At 35.6% G+C, this 27,156-nt stretch overlaps 3 protein-coding genes across 3 annotated transcripts; all 3 read left to right on the plus strand.

Annotated features, from left to right (window-relative positions):
- Positions 1–9,096: 9,096 nt before the first annotated feature.
- LOC121782287 (receptor-like protein 52) lies at positions 9,097–12,397 on the plus strand. The gene is made up of 3 exons (XM_042180051.1): positions 9,097–9,579; positions 10,027–10,389; positions 10,951–12,397. Exons 2-3 carry the CDS (start codon positions 10,188–10,190, stop codon positions 11,745–11,747), a joined length of 999 nt encoding a protein of 332 aa, XP_042035985.1. The 5' UTR covers positions 9,097–9,579; positions 10,027–10,187; the 3' UTR covers positions 11,748–12,397.
- LOC121781329 (receptor-like protein 9DC3) lies at positions 11,813–12,435 on the plus strand. The gene is made up of 2 exons (XM_042179076.1): positions 11,813–12,265; positions 12,340–12,435. Exons 1-2 carry the CDS (start codon positions 11,813–11,815, stop codon positions 12,433–12,435), a joined length of 549 nt encoding a protein of 182 aa, XP_042035010.1.
- Positions 12,436–20,653: 8,218 nt separating this feature from the next.
- Positions 20,654–26,887, plus strand: LOC121781331 (receptor-like protein 52). Its single transcript, XM_042179077.1, has 7 exons — positions 20,654–21,491; positions 22,086–22,448; positions 22,862–23,224; positions 23,503–23,646; positions 25,224–25,355; positions 25,760–25,869; positions 25,958–26,887. Exons 1-7 carry the CDS (start codon positions 20,654–20,656, stop codon positions 26,885–26,887), a joined length of 2,880 nt encoding a protein of 959 aa, XP_042035011.1.
- The last annotated feature ends 269 nt before the right edge of the window (positions 26,888–27,156 follow it).

The following is a 27,156-nucleotide window of genomic DNA, read 5'->3' on the forward strand; positions in this document are numbered from 1 at the left end:
TTGACACAATAAAAACAACATGATCATCAACTCCATCCTCACAAATCTTAAAAGTCTCCGGTCAAGAAGAACAACGTCCCTTGTACCGTCACCTTGAGCCCGACGTCAAGCACCTTCTTACCAAGCGACAACTTTGGCGCCATAAATATGTTTCCAAAACTATACAAAATGTTAAGCTTCCCGCCCTCGGTCCCATCCACGCTGAAGCTTAGCACATTTTCAACCCTAGGTCCGTGGTCAAAGAGAGCCTTGACCGATAAATTGACCTCACCGATATACCTGTCTCCCAGAGTTCTCTCACAATATAGCTTCACCCCAACTACCAATTCCGGATTCTGGAGTGAGGCCTTGTCAATCATGTATTCGACAGGGAAGTTCCATCTAGGGTTTGTCTATCCGTTCGTGTCCATAGTGGTACGCATGCTTGTGTCGGGTTCTCCATTGATGGACACCTCCGCGTAGACTTTCATCCTCCCAAAGCTCCGGACGTCTGGAAGATTGTCGGCCGAAACATTGATTATTTCGAATTTTCTGCACTCCATCAAAATATGTTGCTTGTATTTTGTGGGATTTGTGTTGGAATTGAGGATTTGTGTTGTGCTTGCTTCTTCATTCATGGATATATCATAGTTATTTATAAGTGTACAATTCATGAGGAAGCTCTTACTCAAGTGGTTGGTGGTGTAATTGTAAATAAAAAGGAAACTTCATATGCATAGGAATGGTTGAGACTTGAGGCGGCTTAGCCATCATCTATCTTTCTCGTGTGTTCCTAACATATTGCCAAAGTGTAATACTCTATATGTTTCCTACAAACAAAGGTTAAAATAGAAATGATATATGTATTGGCTCCATCATATGCTCAACCACCAATTAGTATTTTTAATATCAAGATAACACACAAACCTGTTTCTATTTTCTAAACTCGAAATAGAATACAATAATTCATTCTTTTCTATTATTATTTCCATGCATTAGTAAGGTTGATATTCAATCTTAATTTCCTCACCACATATAAGTCGATGATATTATCCGAGCATAAGGATCCAATTATACATACAATATATATTCAAAAAATTATTTCATCCTTCGAAGAAGAATAGTCTGCTGATCGTTGAGGAAGGCTCAAACATCAATTTCACATAAATAATACTCCTACTTAAATAGTACTCTCTTCGTCCCATTGCATCTAGTCGCTTTCTTTTTTTGGATTCTTTCCCTATAGTTGAATCATTTTTTTTGGCAGAAAGCAATATATCTCATCTCTTTTGCTTTATCTCAAAATTCAGAAAAATTCAACCTTCATCTGGAATTTTCGACATCTACCCCCAACTCCCTATGTATTGATTAAAAGATTATTAGAAATCGGTCATTCACCCTTAAAAGGCCGTATAAGGGGAAGAGTTATCCATACTTATATAGAGGAGCTGGGATCATCATCAAGTCGATGTGAGACAAGATTTAAGAATTTTAATAAAGACTAGCGTCATTCCAATTGAATTATACTAGGACCATATCAATATTATATTAGGTTGCATTTATATATTTTTTCTGCTCCATATATTATATGTAAGATCTAAATAAGTTTATCTTCATTTTTGTGAATGTAATTGACACCACATACAATAGCAATCTTGTATATTTGCTTGCATTAGTATAACATAAATATAAGGGTGACAAATTGAGTTGACAAAGACGACGACTCTTATTGCCGTTGATCACATAAATACAATGTATAGACATCATGACAGTCTGGAAATTGTTTACATTTGTTTCTTAAAATTTGGGTGTTAATGTTTGCAAAATTGGTCATATCTACTCACCACAAATAATTTTCATAAGGTTTTGTCATTATGTTCATTTTAATAATATTAGGAAAAGTTCGAACAAAGATATATAGGAATTCTTTCAATTGTGTGCATTAATGTAACTTTTATCAGTACTTACTTTATGTTATCTTATACTAACAAAAGTTTGAAATGTAACTTTTTTATTTCTGACTTGGATAAAAATTTAATTTAATACTTGCAGTTGTAATTAATACGATTTTCATCATTCGTGTGTCCATAAAAAATATATATTTTTTCATTTATGGAATCTCTCTCTCAAGTTCGCGTTAAAATCTGTTCTATCTAAAAGTGAGATTATTTTTATGGATCGTTCCGATAACTTTCACTCTACTGTGATATTACTAAGAAATTTATAGATGGTATACAATCTACAATGGAATAATTGCAAATTTAGATATTCTATGTTTTTGTGTGATTTTTGTTGGAATTGAGGATTTGTTTTGTGCTTGTTTAGTCATGGATGTAGCATAGCTATTATATAGAGTATAATTATAAGGAAGCTTCACTTACGTAATTGGTTGGTGGTGTTAAAAACTAAAGGAATCTTCATATGCATAGCTAGTCATCATCAATCTTATTTGTGGAAATGAATATGAATACCGAGGCTGGAGCTGCAGAGAGGAGAATGCAGCTACAAGAGATTGAAGAGCTCCGTCTGGATGCCTATGACTCTGCCAAGTGGTACAAGGAAAAGACTAAGATGTGGCACGGTAAGAACCTTCGCAAGAAGGAACTCAAGGTGGGCCAGAAGGTACTGTTGTTCTAGTTAAGACTGAAATTGATGCCAGGGAAGCTTAGGTCAAGATGGATAGGTGACACACTTAGATTTTACATGGTTTTAGAGGGTGGTTTTGTATGAATTTGATCATATTTCATCTATTATTAGGCGTGTTTACATCTACTTCTCTATTATGTTGGTATATTGACCATTTTGTTAAGAATGTGTAGAAAAAGGTGCAAAATAGGTGGATGTGCAGCAGCCTTGGGTTGAGACAATTTTACTGGAGATTTTGGAGTCCAATCAACCCCCAATGCACATCATTCTCTTCGTCTTCGAAAGAGCTTCGCGTGGATATCTTAAACGCCTCAATCGGAGCCCCGTAGAAGAAGTTAGGGCCGTTTTACGAACACTGTGTTGTCCAGAAAATCTCACGCGGCCGGGTGAATTATTACCCTGTAAATTCACCCGGCCGGGTGACGCAAATTGAGCAGAATCTGGTCGAAAATCATCACCCGGCCGGGTGAATTTTACCCTTTATAATTCCACCCGACCGGGTACGTTGTTTTGACGTATTTTTATGCCAAAAACGCGATTTTTGAAGGGGATTAAGAGCAGAAGAAGCTTAGGGTTCATTCCACACCACACCTAACGCCTCCTACACTCACACACCACCCCAAGCACACCTTTGAGAGAGAGAATTGAAGATTGAAGACTTCCAATCGGGAGATTGAAGTCACCTATCCATCGATTGATCTCACAGGAGTCTTACTATCTTTACTTCATGTATTTGTTGAATTCATTTGTTTTGAACATGGTTTTCTCTATAAACATGAGTAGCTAAACATCTTTTGTAGAATTCGTGGTGATGATGCACTAATTTCATAGTTTTTATCCGATTGATTTTTGTTCTTGCCTTGTTCTTGTAGTTATTTGATTATTCTTGGGTTTATTCCTTTCAATTGCTTGATCATAACTTAATTGTGTAGGATTAATTAGATTAATCGGGAGATGAAATAGTTAATCCGGAAAGAAGAATAACTCACACCTTAATACAATAGAACTCGGGAGAGTTGAGGTTTTGAGTGAGGTCATTAACCTAATCAAACTTTTGGGAGTTAGAGGTTTTAGGATTAGAAGGGGACTTCAATTCTAGCATCTAATCTACAGGTTTCTCACCTCGGAAGGGGGTTTAATCTATAATCGTGGTTGACTTAGTAACTCTAGAGACACCAAAAGGTAAGGCGAATCAATTGGATAAGAGCTTGGAATTGTGCATCAGATCCTTGAGTTCTACAATTTCTCCATATTATCTTTCATATCATTATCACACCGTGTTTTCTTGTTCTTAATTGTTACTTGCCTATTATTTGCTTTTAGTAGTTGTTAGAACAACCCAAACTGCACTTGATTATCTAGATAGTAGTTGATCTTTGTTCGTGGTAGTTAAGTTGATACAAAATTATCTCTGTGGGATACGATACTCTTGCTTACTGATTGCTACACTAGCCCCGTACACTTGCGGGTATTACTTGTGTTAAAATAAGTTGAGTCAATAGGCCCTTATACCATTATCGCCATCCGAACGAATGGAGCAATCGAACTCCAGGGGAGCGATTCAGATTCGCCGTCCTTCATGGTGAATGGTCACGGGGTGAAGCCATACAGAGAAGGAATGGAGGCATTTGTGGTGGACGACATTCCACTACTCATGCCTATCTCTCGCCAGTGAGCAGGTAGAAAGTGATCGGGTACTCATGGGTAGTCTGCTTGATCAAGCAACAAATTCTTATTCTATTAAACTGATCAAGTGACATCCCAAGGGAACTCGGTCAAGTCCTTGTAGTTAGTGTAAATAGTTTTTCGTGTGTTAGTTTTTAATTCTTAAGAAAATTAAAAGACGGAAGAAATGAAGGAAACTGATCAAGTGGGACTACTTGAGTTTTCATCTGGAATTAATTGTCCACTTGATCAGTACAATTCGAATTTAATTGGTGGCACAGTGTTTGAGTTGATCAGAGCAGGAGGTGAAAGGACGTGCGCAGTCACTGAAAAGATGTCAGGAAGCGCAACGGCCGCATTGGACAGAACAGTACTGGAGGGAAGAGGTGTATCGGAGAAGCTAAGCCAGCTGGTCGCTCAGGCTAAGATTCTGGAGGCTATCCGCCAACAGACCCTTACCAGGTAACCACCACCTCCCTCTACAAGCTCTCATCCATCTCGGCGCCCATCATCCTCCTGGCCACCCTCAGCATCCCCCAGTCAACCTCCCAGGAAACACTAAGTACAACCCCCCTGATCTCAGTTCATTTCAAACTCAAAACAATTTTTATTTTTATGTTGGTCTGTATAACTAATATTCTGCTCCACCTCACACTTAGACTTGTGTTGGGTCTAAGTGTGAGAAGTATGCATGTCTGTTTTTTGTTAAGTTTGTTTGTCTGCCTATATCTGTATTCTCTATGTTTATTGGCATGTTTGATTGTTGGCACTGTCTCACACTTAGCCCAGTGTCTGGTCTAAGTGTGAGAAGTTTCACTTGGTTTCTGTGGTGCCGTTGCATGTACCTAACCCTTTTTTCACTACATCCAGTCCCTCGAGGACGATTTCATATGCAGTGGGAAGGGGGAGGGTTAGTTCTAGAAAATAAAATCATACATGTCAAAATTTTTGAAAAAATACAAAATATCAGTTAGTAATAAATAGGCAATATGCATGAAATTGGATAAATGAAAGACTTGATTACTTTGGAAAGAGTTAGAGAAAGAAATCAGTATGTTTACATGTAAAAACTTGATTGCAAAAAGACTTGATCAGTTTGAACGACGCAAGTATGATGGAAATGCTCAATTTTTAAACTTACTGTGAAGCCTCTTTATATGTAAGTTATAAGCCAAAGTAGAACACTTTCTACTATTTTTACAAAAGAAATATTTTTTTACGAGAGGCTGAATTTTTAATATTTAGATGAAAATTGCATAAGTAGAAAGGACTAAAGGCATTAGGAGTTACCATTTTGAGCCATTTTGAGACTTAACCCTAAATAAAAACCAACTATCCATTTACAAAATTGCAAAAATCAAGTAAAAGTTTTTTATAGCACATATAATTGCAATAATGAACTACATTTAATGTCAGATTTCTATTTTCATGTTTTAACATAAAAAAAAAGTGTTTGAAGACTTGAGTCGACGATGACCCACAGCCTCATTTGGCCCGTTGATCACGTAATGTATATATAGACACGTCTTCACAATCAGAAAATTGTTTATTTTTATCATTCAACCTCAAAATATTTAACTTGTAATGAGCTGAAATAGACTTAGAATGAAAGATGGAACGACTTGGACCAAAATTATAGTGATTCATACGGACCCGAGGACCAGCCAAGAATGACCATGTCGAAGTCCAAGTATCCATAGAAGCCCACGCACACCTGCCCACGCACGTCCAAAATATGTAACAACAAGGCCCGTGCGCGCACGGTGGAAAGATGATGTGGCCAAGTAATGGATCACAGCACCGAATCTTACCATGACCAGCAAGTTAATTTCACAATCGAGCCTTTCGGTTAGGTTTAATTCAAGTTTATTTTCTCGAGTTTTCTCTGTCAAGTCTTTCTCTGAAGTAGTATATAGAGAGTCGAACCGGGGTCAAACTCTACATACACTAGTATAATTTATTAGTTTTTAATTCATTGAAAAACAAGGTTAACACTTATTCTCGTCCACGTGTTGTCGCAAGTCTGGGCATATCGTATGCACTCTCCATCCCGCTTTAAGTGATGGATTTCTTTTGGGCAAGAAATTTAAGAAAATGATACTCCCTCAGTCTTGCTATCCTACCACACATAAAAAGGTGGATATTATTATCCTAGCAAGCATTAGGTTCCAAATTTATATTGGAAAAAGATGTGATACAAATCACACAATATATATTCCAAAATTTATTTCATCCCTCCGGAAGAATAGTCACCGTTGACAAAGACACGAATATCATTTTTACATATTTACGAAATGCAATAATCAATTATATTATAATTCGATTATGTTAAATATTGATCAAAACATATTATCTAGAATCGGAATCTAACACATTTATGTATATAATGTGTAGAATTTTTGTAAAATGTATAAGATCAATTCGGACTTTAATATGATTAATTATAATAATATTTAATCATAATATGGTCAAAACATATCTGATCATTAATTTTTTATGCAAACGTTAAATATGAAACAAAATATTTTTATGATTAGAAATGAACACACTAGTGTGTGTCTTGACCAATAAGTAAAGTGATTAATGTTACAACCGTTAAAAATTTAAGTTTCTTTACCAATATAAAATATAAAATGAAGTTAACGCTTTACCCATGTGGATGACAAAAATCTAATTTTTTTCCAAATATTGACTATTCTTCCGGACGGCTGAAATATATTTTGGAAAAAAAAACCAAATATAGACTTGTATAGATTTCTTTATATAGACGATTTGACCCATGTGAATAATTTAAAAACGAGAAAAGATAAATTAACAACAATTGTATATACAAATCACCCTTTAATTTAGTTCTATTTAATGTTGGATATTTTTAACTCTATTAGTTCAGTAAAGTATCATTGATATAGAGTATGAATTATTTATGGTAATACTAATTAACACATTACATAATTAAAGTACTAATTGTACAATAATTACTAGTACTATATAATTTAATAAAGTACAATATATCTTTTAAAAGAAATTTATATTTGATCATTTTATACTTTTAGTATCTAGCTTTTTTGTCATTTGTATTATTTTTTCATAACTTGTTTGATTATTTCTTGTTAATTTTTATTTCAAATTATCATAGAATATAAATCATCAATGTTGTGACAGTAAAAGAACCTAATATATGAAAAAAAAAAATTTAATAATAAAGCATTTCTATAATTATGTGACTTTTTCTAATGACTACTAACATTTTATATGCCAATTTATTCATTAGATTTTATTGAGTGTTGAGAAAATAGAAGAAATTTAATATTCTTCAAATACTTACCCAATATTTATAAAAATGCATGGTGAAGAACGTGGTAAAGTTATCTTTTTAATTTTGATTTAGCTATAATTATGTGGCTTTATAATAGAATGAATTATCTTTCCTAAATGTGCAGTTATTAAACTTAGAAACTGAACCTTCCCTAAATAGTTATAAAAGGGTAAATATGTAATGTATTAACTATTGTGAAGGTAAAATACCCAAAATGTCCAATTTTGTATATACATTTTTTGTTAATTTATCACTACCCAAACTTTAAAAAATATAAAGATAAAAATATCAAACATCATATCTTAACGAAAATATATACTAGTAATTTGCTTATTAGGTTTGTGTCTGTTATTCAAAGTGAATAACAGTTCAATTTATAGAGTCGTTATATTTTTTTGATTAAGTCTATTAAATGTAACTGAAATAATGTATTAGTTTTATCAAATTTGATAGGTATTTGTTCTTAGAATATCATTTGATAGATTTGTTTGCATAATTTCAAAACAAAAATAGAAGTTTGACGGTGACGACCTGTGTCGATCACCCCGTTGATCACGTAATACAATATAGTCTATACAGATTATGATAATCTAAGATTTATTTTCATTTGTTTATGAAGCTATTCCAAAGTTTATTAGATAGTACTCCCTCCTTCCATGAAATATTGTCCAAGTTGGTTCGGCACAAGTTTTAAGAAATGTAGAGAAAAGTGAGTTGAAAAAGTTAGTGGAATGATAGTCCCACATTTATATGCTCCCTGCGTCCCATAAAAATATGTGCACTTTCCATTTTCGTTCATCCCACAAAAATACGTGTATTCCATTTTTGGAAAGTTATATCAATTTAATAATGTACGTCTCACTATCCACTAACTCTACCTTTAACTATCATTCTCCTCATCTATCTTACTTTACCATACAAATCTCCTCATCTCTCTTACTTTACCAATTTTATCTTAATTCTCGTATCATCTTATCCGCCCATATTTTTATGGGACAGAGATAGTATTAGTTTTATAATAAAATGTGAGCATAAAGAGTTAGTGGAAAGTGGAGATGTGATATTAAATTATAAGTAATTCACACCATACCATTTTTGAAGATTTGAGTTGATCTCATCTGCCCCGTCGATCACGTAATGTGCTACAAAAATCTTAGAGAGTATTATTTACTTTTACAAAAATCTTTGTTTAACAAAATAAATGATTAAATTTTTATAAATCATGTGCAAGTAAAGAGCTATGTACTGAAGAGTCTTCAAAAAAGATGCGACACATTCAATGTTTCACATGTACATATGGACAAATATTTCATCGTCCAAAATTCAAATAAATTGAATCCTCATAAATTAAAAGGAATTGAAAGAAATTGCAATTAAAATAAATTATTATTCCTATTACACCATGATTTTTCCTCGATTTAGCAAATTTCGCCCAAGATCGAGGACCCTGTCAGATTCCATGAAACCTATAAATAAGCAGCCTATCAAAAGAAACGAAGCAGCGAAGAAGCAAACTAATGGAGAATTTGACTTTTTCCTTTGCTCTTTCGATCATTTTCTTAAGTAGTTTTACCCTTTCCTTGAATTCTATCTCCACTGATAAGAGTGCACTTATTTCCTTCAAAAACTCCATCACTTCCGACCCTTATGCTATCTTGGGAACCAATTGGTCTCAAAACACATCAGTCTGTGATTGGATTGGTGTGTCGAGCGGCCTCAAACACCTCCGTGTCACGTCTCTAAATCTCTCGGGCTACGACACTGTTACTCCACATCTTGGAAACCTTTCGTTTCTCAGATATAAGGATATCAGTTCCAACAGTTTCACGGGATCTTACCCTTTGAACTTTCTAAACTGCGTCGTTTGAAGGTGATGAATGTGGGAGCAAATTCAATCACCGGAGAAATACCAACATGGTTGGGCAGTTTACCTCAATTAGAGAAACTCTATTTGTTCAACAACAATTTCTTCGGTACAATTCCTGTATCTTTGTCTAACAATTCTAAGCTACAAATGTTATACTTGAACAGTAATCAGTTGAATGGGTCCATACCACATGGTATTTTCAATTTATCTTCCATTATTGAAATTAGAATTAGGAATAATAGCCTATCAGGTTGTCTTCCAAATGATATTAGCAACAACATTCCCAACATAAAAATACTATCACTCCCTCGTAACTGACTTGAAGGGAAGATTCCACCAAGTATATGGAAATGCAAGCATCTTGAGGTGTTAGCATTATCCTACAACAATTTCAGTGGAAACATCCCGCGTGAAATTGGAAGACTGAGCTATCTTGAGCATGATTCTATTGCAATCATTGAAAAATTGTAATTTGTATGCGAAATTGAGCATGATCTACACTTTACAAATTATTTGTGTAAGCCTTCTTCTTATGTTCATTTAATAATTTCAGGAGGAATTCCAGCTGAAATGGGAAATCTTTCAAGACTAGACATATTAAACATTGCAAGCGCTTCTCTAACAGGAGATATTCCATCTTCAATCTTCAACATTTATTCGTTGACAGAGTTGGGCCTATATGACAATAGATAATCAGGTTTGCTCCCAAGTGATATGTGCAACAATATGCCCAACATCAAAATATTGTCACTCTTTAGCAACCAACTTGAAGGGCTGATTCCGCCAAATATATGGAAATGCACACATCTCGAGGAGTTAGCATTATCTTTCAACAATTTCAGTGGAAACGTCTCGCGTGAAATCGGGAGATTGAGAGTACTTAGAGAGTTAGATCTAAATGCTAACAAGTTGACAGGTATGTATATCATTCCAATAATATGTCTCTAATTATATATGGTTAGTGCAAAGGTATAAGGCTGGGCCAACAAATTTTAAATTTTTTAAATATGAATGTTATTTTATAAAACATGAATTTAAAAAGAGTTTGTTGGTGTAAGTCATAGAGATTACTTTGAATTTGACGTATAGAGGATAAAACTGAACTTAAAAAAATATATAAATTACGTTGTCTACCATATTCGAATCAGCATTTACATACATTCTTCCAATAAAGTGATGCCACTACCATTGAATGAAAAAGCTTCATGTTCTCACTATACAAAAAGTTCTCATTATCGTTAGTATGTAAAATCACTGAATTCGTTTATAAATTAACACTAAAACACTACAAAAAAACTCGCTATTTAGTGACGGATAATTCCGTCACTAAATAGTGAAATTTAGGCACAAAACTCGCTATTATTGTCTTCAACTTATCAAATTTATAGATGTTCTATCTTCATGCCTCTTAGTTTTCTGGTAGTCAATCTCTTATTGCTTGATTTATATTTTAACAGACTCACACTCACACTCACAGGTGAAATTCCAACCTCTATCACCAATGCTTCTCAGCTTACTCTTATATACTTGAGCAGTAACTCATTCACTGGTCCCGTTCCCGACTTTGGTAATCTAAGACAGCTGCAAGTCCTTCACCTCAGCGAAAATAATCTCACTGGAGTAGAATCGGCGTATCGAGAATTGGGATTTCTATCTTCTCTAACAAACTGCCGCAATTTGACGTTCTTGGATATTAGTAACAATCCGATGATGAAAGGTATCCATCTGGCTTCCATTGGAAACTTCTCTACTTCTGTTTCCAGCTTTTCAGCATCTAACTGCAGCATCAGAGGTATTATTCCTCCTGAAATTGGAAATTTGAGGAATTTGGAGGTTTTCGATTTATCGAAGAATCAACTCACAGGATTCATTCCAACCACATTTCCAATGGGTTGTAAGCTTAAGTCACTCAACTTGAATGGTAATAAGTTGGCAGGATCGTTTCCCCAATCCCTTTCCAATTGTCCAAGTCTGCAAGTTCTCGATATTGGAAACAATAGAATACAAGACACCTTTCCAGTTTGGACCGGAAATCTCACTGATCTCCGCGTCCTCATATTGAGATCCAACAACTTTAGTGGTACCATTTCTTCTCACACTTCCAAGGCTAGTCTTCCATTCCCCAAGCTGCAAGTTTTTGATATATCCCGTAATGCATTCATTGGCAGTCTGCCCCATGGATATATTAGGAATTTCAAAGCGATGATGGATGTACAGGATAATCATCGAGGAGATCAAGGATGGTTTTTTTTTTTATTTATGGATATTCATTGACTTTAACGGTGAAATGTTTGGAACTAGAATATACGAAAATTTTGATAACCTTGACAACAGTCGACATGTCATCCAACAGATTCTCAGGAAGCATCCCAAACTCCATAGGAAATTTGAATTCCTTGATATATCTGAATCTGTCTCACAATTGCCTCACAGGAGGTATACCTGCATCTCTTGGAAATGTGAGAGAACTCGAGTCGTTAGACATGTCTTCAAACCGATTGGAGGGGAAAATTCCAAGAGAGCTAACAAAGCTCACATTTCTTTCTGTGATAAACCTTTCCATGAATCATCTTTCAGGGAAGATACCTCAATCGAGTGGCCAGTTTCCCACATTTAGCAATACATCATATGTTGGGAATTCTGGACTATGTGGATTTCCGTTAACACGAAAATGTGAAGAGCCTGAGCCTGAGCCTGAGCCTCCAGTGATGCTGCAAGAAGATGATCACGATTATGGTATTCTAGACGGATTCTGTTGGCAGGCTGTTGTTTCCGGGTATGGATGTGGATTGGTAATCGGTGTGACTGTGGGTTGTCTGATTATTGGGTATGGAAGGCCTAAGTGGTTGGTGGAATGGATCTACAGATTTTACAGGATAAAGATGAGAAGTCGAGGAAGAAATGTGGCACCGCAAAGAAGAAGAAGGAGAAGGAGATAAGAAGGTTGAGATTTGATGTATAATAATGTGTTTTGTTGTTTTCTCATATTTATTTGCATGTTATTACCACTTCCAATTTATGTTGTAAATTCATATAACCCTAGAGTATTATTTGTGTTTAATATTCCTAAACTTGGGCTCAAAATGTTAAAATTTCGAAATTCTACTTACAAGTGAGGGAGAAATCGACAGTGCACAACGGCAGTTGTTGTTGTCATGGGGAACGCTATGACTTCCGTTATAGCGTTCATCAGTCCATCCAACCGAAATCAATTCCACTATGAAAATGTGTTTTTCAAAATGAATACAGAAAATGAAATGATTCTTCCATTATTGAACGAAGAGAGTCCCTTGAACTCAAAAGAAAATAAAAAGAAACTATGAAAATTAAAATAAAGCCCTAAAAGCAATAAAATGATATATTTTAGCTTCGTTTGTTGGAACTGCATTGTTGGCTAACATTTCTGTTCGGTAGAGTTCCGATATGCTAGCACTCCAATGTTATCTAAAAGGTTGGGTTTATAACAGAAGGTTGATGTACCACATAGGTGAGTGCTTTCCAATAGCACACTCAAATTTCACATTGCAATATGAAAAACCAAGTGCAAATTTAACTTGTATGTTGATTTCAAGATTAACTTCATAGATGAAGCTATGAAATATAGGGGTGCTTAAACGGTTCTCCGGTTCTAAGATTTATGAAAAATTAAATTAGTTATTGATGCTATTTTCCAATTAAAACAGTCCACAATTTACCCCAATTTTCCAATACAAAATCATGTGATATTCTTCTACCATATCAGTTATTGATGCTATTTAGTAGTAGTACTCCATGTCAAGCTAATAAAACAGATATTTCACCTTTTTCCATATTATTCCCCAAATTATTCATTTCTATTTTTTCCTTTTCAAAAGACTCTATTTTTTATGTAGCAATGGAGAATTCTATCTTTTAATTTGCTCTTTCAATCTCGTTATGAAATACTCCCTCCATACACTACAAATAATATTGTTACTTGAGGTTGAATAATTAGAAGAGAGAAAACAAAAATAGAATAGAACATTGTTGTAACACCCTGATTTCTTTTTTAGTTATTTTCAAAAGAATGCCAAACATTTAGCTGAATGTTATCAAAGAAGTCAAGTTCGTTTCGTGTTTTAAATAGTCGAATAAAAGTATCCGAAATATCAAATGATGTGAATTCCTCAAAGGATGATATGTGCAAATGGAATGTTGTACAAGGCATGAGTCTAAACTAAAGTAATGAAATCTAAGAAATTAAGTATGTATATAGTTGGGCCTAACAAATTAATAAAGTGAATTAAGACACTCTTGAGCCCAACTCATTTTTATGAAGTCCACTTGGAGAAGCCTAATAAGCCCAAAAGTAAATTCTTGAATCAGAGAAGGATTTGTATGACTAAGTCAAATAAATGAGCTTTTGGGCTCCAAATTGAAAGTTGAGCCATTTATGATATGTAAAGGTTATTCTGAGGTTGGACTATAATTAATAAATATGAGGGGTTTTCTTAGATAATTGGAGTATTAGGCTTATCGAACTAATTCCAATGTGATTAGTTTTCAGAATAAATTAATTATTGATCCTCCGATTAGTTATTTCGTTATGATAATAAATCTTTGTAAAGGCTGAGAATTTAATTTCCTGATTATTTAGCACAAACAATTAAATTTAATTAGCATTTTTACACTTAGCCGTGCCAATTTTTAATTTTTGCCATTGACAAACATGCTCAAACAATCAATCTTTTCTAATCAATCACAAATGGTTATACGATACATTAGTTTAGTTTGTAATTGGGTGACTGATTTTATTGGCATTTTATGTGATCAATTATAAAATTTAGTGTGAAGAGTACTCTAAATTCAAAACCACATTTTACATTTGGGACCACAATGATCAAGTTGAAGAAACACATTTGTTTAATGAAACACAACCAATGCTCTCCAATCCATTGTCTTGCGTTTCACATTTGCAAACACGTGCAAACAGGACACCATTTATAAAATCCTTACAAGCTCAAATCTAGTTATAAAATTTAAACATCATTTTAAAATTCAAGATAATAATCAGACTTAACATACGGTTAATGTTCAATCGTCTCGAGAATAATGAGTTTCCAGGTACTTGATTTCATGATCATTTAAAACAGCTTCTCAGTCTAAATTTTTTATCAAAGACTTCACACGTATTTACATTCGTAATTTAAGCTAGAAGCCTACAACGAGATGTGATATTAAATTAATTAATTTACACCATACTCGAACTGTACTAAGATGACAACCCTTCTTAAAGTGACAACGTACCACCAATCTCGTACTGCCACGTAGCACGTTATCCAGCAATATTAGGGGTGTATCCAACAATATTCATTTAGTAGGCGTTTACAGATTGCATAATAGTAATAGTTGCAGTATAGGCATATAATGTTTCAGCTGCATTATATATATATAGACAGATTGGTTTTGTATACGGTTATTTCGCATCATAGACAATAATGCAATACTCAACAATCTACACTGCAATCCACGTGGTACTATCATGCAATATATAGAAATCCATCTAAAACGCCTACTATGATATTGCTGGATAATATTGCAGGATAGTGTGCACGTGGCAGCACGATGTTGGTGGTACATTGTCACTCTAACTATGGTGGCACCCTAATGCTCCCCCACCCAACTCTATTTGAAGAATTGTGTTGATCTCATCTTGTTGAGAAAACCGGGTAATTTTCTCTCAAATAGTGAAATGAACCGATTCAGTAATTTCAGAGTTAACCCAATGGGGTCTACTCGATAAAATTACTTCTCCAAATAAATTCTTTGGAAAGACTGGCGGGGATACTGTCCCTCTTAAATACCAGATTCCTAACAGAATTTATCAGTCGGTGTAATTATCACAATATAAAAACACCCAAAAGAACTGTACAAAACACTACTACCAAACCCGCAAATAATATTGAATACAATATCCCAACAGAAAATAAACCCAGAATTAAATGCGGAACAAAATAAATAATAAAGAAAGAACACACCCGAAACTTTGATAACGGAGTTCGGCCAAATTGCCTACGTCTCCGAGCACCCTCTGCAGAGCCCGCTTATATATAGACGGAGAAGAGAATACAAATTTGGGATATATTACAAATGAGGAGGGGGGGGGGGTTCCTTTTATAAGGCAACTTACCCCCCCAACTATTAACTCCCACCGATGTGGGAATTGAAAATTTGTCAAATTTCAACAAATCTCCACCTTGACAAAATTTCAAATTCCATCGAACACAAATCTTCTCCATCTAAACAAATGACTCACGATGCTTTCATATTGGCGCGGTCAAGCGCCAGCTCCAAATCGCAGAATATTAACCAAGTCCAAACAATGTTCAAACTTGGCTCTCGTCACCACCTTAGTCAACATATCTGCAGGATTCTCCAAAGTCGGAACCTTTCGGATGACAATTTCCTCTTCTTCGAGAATCTCCCGCACAAAATGATAGCGAACATCAATGTGCTTCGTCCTTGCATGAAAGACCTGATTCTTTGCTAAATGAATAGCACTCTGGCTGTCAGAATATACTTCAAGTTGTTTCTGACCAACACCCAATTCTTTCAGCAACCCATGAAGCCAAATCGCCTCCTTCACAGCTTCAGTAATGGCCGTGTACTCTGCCTCTGTCGTAGACAAAGCTACCGTTGACTGCAAGGTAGACTTCCAACTAATTGGCACACTCGCTAAAGTGAACAAATAGACGGTAGTAGATCTTCGCTTATCCAAATCACCAGCATAGTCGGAATCACAATATCCAACTGCAAAATGACCAAGTGATGTATCCTGCTCAAACAACAAACCAATATCTACAGTACCTTTGATATACCGCAGAATCCATTTCACAGCTTGCCAATGACCCTTTCCTGGATCATGCATGTATCTGCTCACAGTACCAACGGCCTGTGAAATGTCTGGTCTTGTACACACCATTGCATACATCAAGCTTCCAACTGCGTTAGCATAGGGAACCTTCGCCATATATTCTCGCTCATCTTCCGTATTTGGAGATAACTGAGAACTAAGTTTCAAATGAGGAGCAAGTGGGGTACTTACAGGTTTGGAATCGTCATTTATACCAAAACGCTGTAGTACTTTGGTCAAATACTGCTTCTGTGTAAGCCAAAGCTTGCCTCCTTCTCTATCCCTTGTAATCTCCATACCGAGAATCTTCTTGGCTTCCCCCAAATCATTCATCTCGAACTCTTTACTCAATTGAGCCTTCAATTTCTCTACTTCAACTTGGCTCTTTGATGCTATCAGCATATCATCAACGTATAAGAGTAGGTAGATGTAGGAACCATCTTGAAGTCTGTGCAAATACACACAGTGTTCGTATTTGCTTCTTGTGTACATCTGACCCTTCATAAACTTGTCAAACTGTTTGTACCACTGTCTTGAAGACTGCTTCAATCCGTACAACGATTTGTTCAACTTGCAAACCCAATTTTCTTTACCAGCAACCTTGAATCCCTCCGGTTGGGTCATATAGATTTCCTCCTTCAGATCACCGTGTAAAAACGCGGTCTTCACATCAAGTTGAGCTAGCTCCAAATTCAACTGCGCTACTAAAGCCAACAAAATTCTAATTGAGGAATGTTTAACAACAGGAGAAAATACCTCATTGTAATCAATTCCCTCCTTTTGGGCGTAGCCTTTAGCTACCAATCTTGCTTTGTAGCGCACATTATCTTTGTCAGGAAATCCCTCTTTCTTTGCAAAAACCCATTTACATCCAATTGTCTTCTTGCCTTTCGGCAATGGCATCAGCTTCCACGTCTTGTTCTTCTGAAGAGATTGCATCTCTTCTTCCAAAGCACCTTTCCAACCATCGCTTTCTGAACTTTCAATAGCTTTCGAAAAGATACATGGAACATCATCAACAACTGGAAGCGCATATGCTACCATATCCGCAAATCGAGCAGGTTTCTTATTTTCCCGCCTCATTCGCCTAACTGCAATTGGCTCTGATTGCTGCGAAGGTTCTTGGGGTGGAACCTCTTCATCATCTGACTCTTCTTCTTCCGTAGGAGAGTCATTTGTGGTGTTCGTAGTTGGGATCACAACTGTTTCTTCGAACTCCACCTGCTTCGGTGTATACTCCACCTGCTGCGAAGTATCACTACTATTTGGATTTACCTTATTCAACATGGAAGATTCATCAAAGGTAACATCCCTACTTACAATCGTCTTCTTAGACTCCAAACACCATAACCGATATCCTTTAACACCAGCACTGAAACCCATAAACAAAGCCTTCTTTGCACGTGGATCCAATTTTGACTCAGTCACATGATAATATGCAATAGAACCAAAAATACGCAAAGAATCATAATCAGTTGCTGGTTTACCGGACCATACCTCTAAAGGAGTCTTGCCATCAATGGCAGAACATGACAAACGATTGACAATGTGTTGAGCGTATGTGATGGCCTCAGCCCAAAATTTTCTGTCTAGCCCAGCATTAGACAGCATACAACGAACTTACTCCACTAGTGTTCGATTCATACGCTCTGACACTCCATTCTGCTGTGGTGTATTTCTCACTGTGAAGTGCCGAACTATGCCACACTCCTGGCATACATCTTGGAAAGGATCACTCTTGTATTCTCCACCGTTGTTTGATCGGAGAACCTTGATCTTCCTCCCCATCTGATTTTCAACTTGAGCTTTCCATTTCAGAAAAATCCCAAGGACTTCATTTTTGCTCTTCATAGTGTACACCCAAACTCTCCCGGAAAAATCATCAACAAAAGTGACAAAATAGTGTCTACCTCCAAGTGACGGAGTCTTGGCAGGTCCCCACATATCTGAGTGCACGTAATCCAGAATTCCCTTCGTATTATGGATTGCAGTGCCAAATTTCACTCTTCGATGTTTTCCCAGAACACAATGCTCGCAAAACTCTAATTTGCAAGACTTCGTACCTTTCAATAATCCTTGCTTGGCGAGAATTTGCAATGATCTCTCACCAACATGTCCCAATCGCAAATGCCAAAGCTTCGTCGCGTCTGCATCCTTCTTATTACTCGAAGTTGCAGTTGCTACTGTCCCAACAACTGTACTACCTTGATAGTAATACAAATTGTTCTTCCTTAAGCCTTTCAACATCACTAATGCTCCTGAAGTTGCTTTAAGAATTCCATCTCGCATCATCACAACTAGGCCTTTAGATTCTAAGGCCCCCAATGAGATGAGATTCTTCTTCAACTGGGGCACGTACCGCACATCCTTCAAAATTCTGGTGGATCCATCCTGATTCCGTAGCTTGATTGAGCCTATCCCGGCTGTCTTACATGGACTGTCGTTTCCCATGTAAACAAGTCCGCCATTGAGTTCTTCGAAATCAAAGAACCACTCCCTGATGGGACACATATGATAGGTGCAACCTGAATCCAATATCCACTCGTCTGGATGCAATGTTGAAGGTGAAACCGTCAAAGAACAATCTGACTCAGCATCATTTTTGCATTCAGCAACATTTGCATCTTGCGGAGCCTTTCTTTCTTCTTCAACTTTGGGCAGTCTTTCTTCCAATGTCCTTTCTCATAACAGAAAGCACACTCATCTTTGGCAACTCGCCTTTTCGATTTGGACCTTCCTCTTCTCTCCTTTGATCGGCCTTGTTGACGACCTCTTGCAACTAATGCTTCATCTGTAACTGCTTTGCCTTTCATTTTATCTGTCTTTCGCAATTCATGACTATACAAAGCAGAACATACAGTATCTAAAGACACATTCTCTTTACCGTGGAGTAATGTGGTCTCCAGATGTTCAAATTCATCAGGTAGAGACGACAACAACATCAATGCCAGATCCTCATCCTCAAATTTCACATCTAAATTTAGCAGGTCTGCTACTAATTGGTTAAACAAAGTAATGTGTTCATTCATAGTGGTACCTGGTCGGTATTCAAATCGGAACAACCTTTTCTTCATAAGGAGCTTATTCTGACCACTCTTCTTCAGAAATTTGTCCTCCAGTGTCTTCCACAATCTATGTGCAGAAGTCTCATTCTTGACACGACCGAATTGTTCCACAAGCTAACCGATTTATGGTACTCCAATCTTTATCATCTATATCTTCTGGTTTCTTTTCTTCAATGGCAATGTCAAGACCTTGCTGGAAAAGAGAGTCTAGAACCTCCCCCTGCCACATACCAAAATGGCCGGTACCGTCAAATATCTCAACCGTCAATTTCATGTTTGATAGTGGAAACCTCGACCACGATGACGAAGAACTTGCCTTTGTTTCTTGATCATTCCCCGCCATTACAGACTCAAAATAAAGTATTCAATATTACAAACAAACAGAACCAAGGACGAACCTTTGGCTCTGATACCACTTGTTGAGAAAACCGGGTAATTTTCTCTCAAATAGTGAAATGAACCGATTCAGTAATTTCAGAGTTAACCCAATGGGGTCTACTCGATAAAATTACTTCTCCAAATAAATTCTTTGGAAAGACTGGCGGGGATACTGTCCCTCTTAAATACCAGATTCCTAACAGAATTTATCAGTCGGTGTAATTATCACAATATAAAAACACCCAAAAGAACCGTACAAAACACTACTACCAAACCCGCAAATAATATTGAATACAATATCCCAACAGAAAATAAACCCATAATTAAATGCGAAACAAAATAAATAATAAAGAAAGAACACACCCGAAACTTTGATAACGGAGTTCGGCCAAATTGCCTACGTCTCCGAGCACCCTCTGCAGAGCCCGCTTATATATAGACGGAGAAGAGAATACAAATTTGGGATATATTACAAATGAGGGGGGAGTTTTTTATAAGGCAACTTACCCCCAACTATTAACTCCCACCGATGTGGGAATTGAAAATTTGTCAAATTTCAACACATCTGCCCCGCCGTCAATCACGTAATGTGTATATAGACAATTGTTTTTCCTAAATTTCGGCAGTGTATTAAATTTCTAACAATCCAAATTTAGGACTTACCTAAATATCATAGAGAATAAAATTAAACAGCAAAACAAAAGGAACGAATAGTCCCACATGTATATTTGTACGATTATTTTGACGAAGACTCATCCTTAAAAGGAACTGAAATAAAAATCATTTAAGCTAAATGCTAACTATATATAAAGCATAGATATGTTATAAAAAACGCAGTCTATCAAATGAAACCAATTACCAAATTAATGAGCTCTTCTATCTTCTCATTTGCTCTTTCGGTCTTTTTCTTAAGTAGCTTTACCCTCTCCTTGAATTCGATCATCACTGATAAAAATGCACTAATTTCTTTAAAAAACTCCATCACTTCCAACCCTTATGCTATCTTGAGCACCAATTGGTCTCAAAATACTTCAGTCTGTAATTGGATTGGTGTGTCGTGTGGCCTCAAACACCACCGTGTCATCGCTCTCAATCTCTCTGGCTATGATCTTGCTGGAACTGTTTCTCCACATCTCGGAAACCTAACGTTTCTAAGATATTTGGACATCAGTTACAACCGTTTCACGAGGATCTTACCCTTTGAGCTCTCTAAACTGCGTCGCTTGAAGGTGATGAATGTGGGAGCAAATTCATTCACCGGAGAAATACCAACATGGTTGGGAAGTTTACCTCAACTGGAGGAACTCTATTTGCACAACAACATTTTCTTAGGTACAATTCCTGCATCTTTGTCTAACAATACCAAGAACCAGATGTTACAAATATTAAACTTAAACTATAACCAGTTGAGTGGGTCCATACCATATTCTATTTTCAATGTGTCTTCCCCTAGAGAAATTAGAATTAGAAATAATAGCTTATCTGGTTGGCTACCGAGTGATATGTGCGACAATCTCCCAAATATTGAAGCACTTGATATTTCGGCCAACCAACTTTCTGGACAAATTTCACCCAACATATGGAAATGCAGACATCTTCAAGAGCTGGTATTATCTATCAATCATTTCAATGGAAAAATCCCAAGTGAAATTGGAAGTTTGAGTATTCTTAAAGAGCTCTACTTGGGCTTTAACGATTTCAGAGGTAAACGCATCTCTATTTAACTACCTCTACATTTGATTTCTATATTACTATTCCATAATTTGAAATGGATAAATTATTTGAAAGCAATTATATTGTCTATTCTGTATACCACCTTCATCCTTAAAAAATAATCATATTTTTCCATTTTACCATTTTAGTATCTCTCTAGTGAGTTTTATTTACTAATAATATTTTAATTATTTTTTTATAATTATCTTACTTTATCATTTTTATATTAAAATTAAATGCAGTTATCATTTTTAGATGCATTAACAGAAAATAAAATTAGGCCATCAGATGACAAAATTGCCAATTTATTGTTTCTTCAAATTTTATTTTACTTTTGTCATTTAATTTTTTTTCTTTTTAAATTCCTAGAGTTTTATTATTTTGCTATCAATTTGATAATATTACTAAATTTTATTTTTGAGAAAGTAGGATTTCTTTGATTTTTCTATAAATAACTAAATCAGTTTTTTATCGAATAGTATATGCTAAGCACATAAATGCCTATTCAAACTAAATTTACTCATAAGCATAATGGGAAGATGAAGCAATTGGTTTCCTAATATGTTTCTACTTGTAAAAATGCAGGAAATATCCCTGAAGAAATAGGGAATCTTTCACAGTTAGAGGTGTTAAGCATCCCAGATTCCTCTCTTATCGGAAATATTCCATCTTCAGTGTTCAACATTTCTTCATTAAAATTCATGGACCTCTATAACAACAGTTTGTCTGGAAATATCCCAAGTGATATGTGCGACAGTCTTCCAAATATTGAAGTACTTAGGCTTTGGACCAATCAACTTTCTGGAGAAATTCCACCAAACATATGGAAATGCACACATCTTCAGGACTTGGAATTATCTGTTAATCATTTCAATGGAAAAATCCCAAGCGAAATTGGAAATTCGAGTATGCTTAGAAAGTTGTACCTGGGCGTGAACGATTTCAGAGGTAAACACATCTTTTTAAAAAATGATTTGAAAGTTATTACTGTCTATTTATTCTACCACCTTCGTCCTCTAAAAAAATCACAATTAGTTCATATGGTAAGTTTATCTCTAATAAAATTCTGTTTTTATGAAATTAGGATTTCTTTGATATTTCAATAAATTATTTTCCTATAAATTCGGAGGTCGAAACAATGGTGAGTTGAGAATCCCTTTTTATGACCATGTTGCAGCGCACGAATGCCCAGCTAGTATGATTGAAGAGATGCTTTAGAAGAAATAAATGAGTATTTAATTATATCAGCTATTTGTATCAGACATATGCTAAGCACATAAACGTCTATTCAAACTAAACTTACTCATAAGCATAATGGGACGATTGAGTTTCCTAATATCTTTCTACTTGTAAAAATGCAGGAAAGATCCCTGAACAAATAGGGAATCTTTCACAGTTAGAGGTGTTAAGTATACCAACCGCCTCTCTGACGGGAAATATTCCCTCTTCACTGTTCAACATATCTTCCTTGAAATATGTGTATCTCTTTAACAACAGTTTGTCTGGAAATATCCCAAGTAATATATGCGACGGTCTTCCATATATTGAAGTACTTCATATATCAGCCAACCAACTTTATGGAGAAATTCCACCAAACATATGGAAATGCACACATCTTCAGGACTTGGAATTATCTGTTAATCATTTCAATGGAAAAATCCCAAGTGAAATTGGAAGTTTGAGTATGCTTAGAGAGTTGTACCTGGGCTTCAACGATTTCAGAGGTATTATGCATATGCCTCTCTTTTTTACATTACGTTTTTTAAAAATTCTTGTCAAGTCCAACTATGGGCTCCTTTTCTGGGACGAAGGGAGTAGTTCTTTTTTAACAAACATGTTGAGATAGTCATTCTGTTACCCGCTAGTATGATTTACATGATGGTTTTGAAAAAATAAATGATTATCTGATGAAACCAGGTTGTTGTATCAAACAAAGCTCATACGCAAACTGTTGTATTAAAAGCCATCCTCTCATGTTATCTTTCTACTTCCAAATGTGCAGGAATGATCCCTAAAGAAATAGGGAATCTTTCACAGCTCGAGATATTAAGTATCCCAGCCTCCTCTCTAACCGGAAATATTCCATCTTCAGTGTTCAACATTTCTTCATTGAAATTCATCGACCTCTCTAACAACAGCTTATCTGGTAAATATCAACTTTCCTGAACACATGGATGCTGTATTTGGTCAATGTGCTTTCATATATAGTTTAATTTGCAAAGTAAATTTTTGATTTGTTTCTTATAACAATAAATTCAACTAATTCAAATATCAGGCTCCCAATGATCTGAGCAAGAGCAAAATGCTTTATACACTTGAGAACTAATTTGAAGGGCACATTCAACCAATATATATGCAAATGCCAATATGAGTATAATTTATACTTATTTTACAATAGAACAATGAATTAATAGGCAGTGGGGCCAGGTCCCCCCTCAATTATCCTCATAACTATTACTCCCTCCGTCCCCTAATAGGAGTCGTTGTTTGACCGGGCACGAGTTTTAAGAAATGTAAAGAAAAGTTAGTTGAAAAAGTTAGTGGAATGTGGGTCCCACTTTTTTATATTAGTTTTATAATAAAATGTGAGTGGAGTGAGTTAGTGGAATGTGGGACCTACTACCATTTATGGTAAAAATAAAGGGTGACTCTTAATGGGGACGACCCAAAAAGGAAATTAGCGACTCTCATTCGGGGACGGAGGGAGTATAATATATGTAAACAAAAAATTAACATGTATATCCCGAGTTGGTCAGACACATGGTTCTTGTCCAATATCCTCTTACCTATTATAATATATGTAATATATGTCTTTTTATTTATGCAACTTTGTCATTCCTCATGCTATTTATCAAGCATAATGTGAATATTTTTGTTTCTTTTTACTTTTTTTACTTTTTACTTTTCTTGGAACATAATTTCTCTTCACGTAACTGTTTTCTTCCATCATTATGCTAATAATAATAAAAAATAATCATTGTATTCTAGCACTCCCTTCGTTTTTTAAAAATACCAACTCTTTTCATTTTAATACGTTCTTTTAAAATAGCATCTTTCAAACTTCTATTTTAGAAAATCTTTACACCCCTATACATCAATTTATTTACCACTAATACTACTACAATTAACAACTTAAAATGGCCCCATAATCCACAAACATTAATTCCATTACTTTTTTTCTCTCCATTTCTCATGCTTTACCAATTTTTTTTCTCTCTCTTACTTTACCAAATTGTGCATTAAAACCCGCGCCGTTTCAAATGTTCCTATTTTTAAAAAATGGAGGGGGTATTTGTTATTATTTATATTTTAGTTGATGTTTTCTATGGTGACATTTAAACATCATAAAAAATTCCATCCATTATACAGTATTGAAAATATTAGTTATTTCGAACTACCGATGTCACGAATATTGAAAAAATCCTATAAATATTAACAATAATTTGGGTCCTCATTTTAAAATTTCTGGCTTCGCCACTACGTCATTATTTTTTTTTTCTTTTATCATACGATTTCTGCATATTTACAAGTAAGCTTAGAGTGTTGTACTTGGGGGACAATCTTTTCACAAGTATCTGTACTTGATCCTTCCTTCCTCTTGTTTATGATTTCCTCAAATTATTTGGAAGAGTTCGATGCTTCATTTCTCACATGTGGGACTAACAGACTAGCAATAGGAAGTGACTAATTTGAACCCTCTATAATTTGTATGTCATATTCCAGCAGATATATGGAACACCAAACATCTTGACACCTTGTACTTATTCAACAACAATCTCAGTGGAACCATCTCTCCTACAATTGGAAATTCAAGCATGCTTAGAGTGTTGTACTTGGGGGACAATCATTTCACAGGTATCTATACTTGATCCTTCCCTCCTTTTGTTTATGGCATCCTCAAATTATTTCGATGAAGTTCAACTTAAAATTCCAACCTATTTAATTCTTCTGTTCCTCCTAGTTTTAGGGGTGTTAGGTTTGCAAGATTGTATCCAAAGATTAAATATGTAATTTGTTTGGTTCATGAGATAACTCAATTTCAAATGAATAATCATAGGATAATTGTCATAGCTAACCCCATATAACTAAAATAATCTCACAACTCAATCCTATATTATATCTTGGTATTATTTTATCTAGGAAACCGAACACCACCTTATTTTATCAAACTTGAATTATTACTGTCTTCAACTTAACAAATTTATAGATGTTCTATCTTCTATTGCTTGATTTATATTTTAACAGATTCACACTCACAGGTGAAATTCCAACCTCTATCACCAATGCTTCTCAGCTTACTGGTATAGACTTGAGCAGTAACTCATTCACTGGTCCCGTTCCCGACTTTGGAAATTTGAGGAATTTGGAGGTTTTCGATTTATCGAAGAATCAACTCACAGGATTCATTCCAACCACATTTCCAATGGGTTGTAAGCTTAAGTCACTCAACTTGAATGGTAATAAGTTGGCAGGTTCTTTTCCCCAATCCCTTTGCAATTGGAAACAATAGAATAGAAGACACCTTTCCAGTTTGGACCGGAAATCTCACTGATCTCCGCGTCCTCATATTGAGATCCAACAACTTTAGTGGTTCCATTTCTTCTCACATTTCCAAGGCTAGTCTTCCATTCCCCAAGCTGCAAGTTTTTGATATATCCCGTAATGCATTCATTGGCAGTCTGCCCCATGGATATATTAGGAATTTCAAAGCGATGATGGATGTACAGGATAATCATCGAGGTGATCAAGGATGGTTTTCATTTAGTTATGGATATTCATTGACTTTAACAGTGAAAGGTTTGGAACTAGAATATACGAGAATTTTGATAACCTTGACAACAGTCGACATGTCATCCAACAGATTCTCAGGAAGCATCCCAAACTCCATAGGAAATTTGAATTCCTTGATATATCTGAATCTGTCTCACAATTGCCTCACAGGAGGTATACCTGCATCTCTTGGAAATGTGACAGAACTCGAGTCGTTGGACCAGTCTTCAAACCTATTGGAGGGGAAAATTCCAAGAGAGTTAACAAAGCTCACATTTCTTTCTGTGATAAACCTTTCCATGAATCATCTTTCAGGGAAGATACCTCAATCGAGTGGCCAGTTTCCCACATTTAGCAATACATCATATGTTGGGAATTCTGGACTATGTGGATTTCCGTTAACACGAAAATGTGAAGAGCCTGAGCCTGAGCCTGAGCCTCCAGTGATGCTGCAAGAAGATGATCACGATTATGGTATTCTAGACGGATTCTGTTGGCAGGCTGTTGTTTCCGGGTATGGATGTGGATTGGTAATCGGTGTGACTGTGGGTTGTCTGATTATTGGGTATGGAAGGCTAAGTGGTTGGTGGAATGGATCTACAGATTTTACAGGATAAAGATGAGAAGTCGAGGAAGAAATGTGGCACCGCAAAGAAGAAGAAGGAGAAGGAGATAAGAAGGTTGAGATTTGATGTATAATAATGTGTTTTGTTGTTTTCTCATATTTATTTGCATGTTATTACCACTTCCAATTTGTAATCCAGACAAATCCATTTGTAATCACGTTTAGTGACGAGATTAGTGACCAATGATCATTGCAGGTATAAACATTGACAGTAAATATATTATGACGAATGATGACCGTCAGTAAAGTGTACTGACATAG

Source organism: Salvia splendens, chromosome 20 (genome assembly GCF_004379255.2).
Source record: "Salvia splendens isolate huo1 chromosome 20, SspV2, whole genome shotgun sequence".
Lineage (NCBI taxonomy): Eukaryota > Viridiplantae > Streptophyta > Magnoliopsida > Lamiales > Lamiaceae > Salvia > Salvia splendens.

Coding starts and splice junctions, on each gene's coding strand:
- LOC121782287 (XM_042180051.1), top strand. CDS start 10,188: ATGTGCAACAATATGCCCAACATCAAAATATTGTCACTCTTTAGCAAC. Junction 10,390..10,950: donor AAATGCTAACAAGTTGACAG/GTATGTATATCA, acceptor TCACACTCACAG/GTGAAATTCCAACCTCTATC.
- LOC121781329 (XM_042179076.1), top strand. CDS start 11,813: ATGTCATCCAACAGATTCTCAGGAAGCATCCCAAACTCCATAGGAAAT. Junction 12,266..12,339: donor CCGGGTATGGATGTGGATTG/GTAATCGGTGTG, acceptor ATGGATCTACAG/ATTTTACAGGATAAAGATGA.
- LOC121781331 (XM_042179077.1), top strand. CDS start 20,654: ATGAGCTCTTCTATCTTCTCATTTGCTCTTTCGGTCTTTTTCTTAAGT. Junction 22,449..22,861: donor GGGCGTGAACGATTTCAGAG/GTAAACACATCT, acceptor GTAAAAATGCAG/GAAAGATCCCTGAACAAATA. Junction 25,356..25,759: donor GGGGGACAATCATTTCACAG/GTATCTATACTT, acceptor TCACACTCACAG/GTGAAATTCCAACCTCTATC.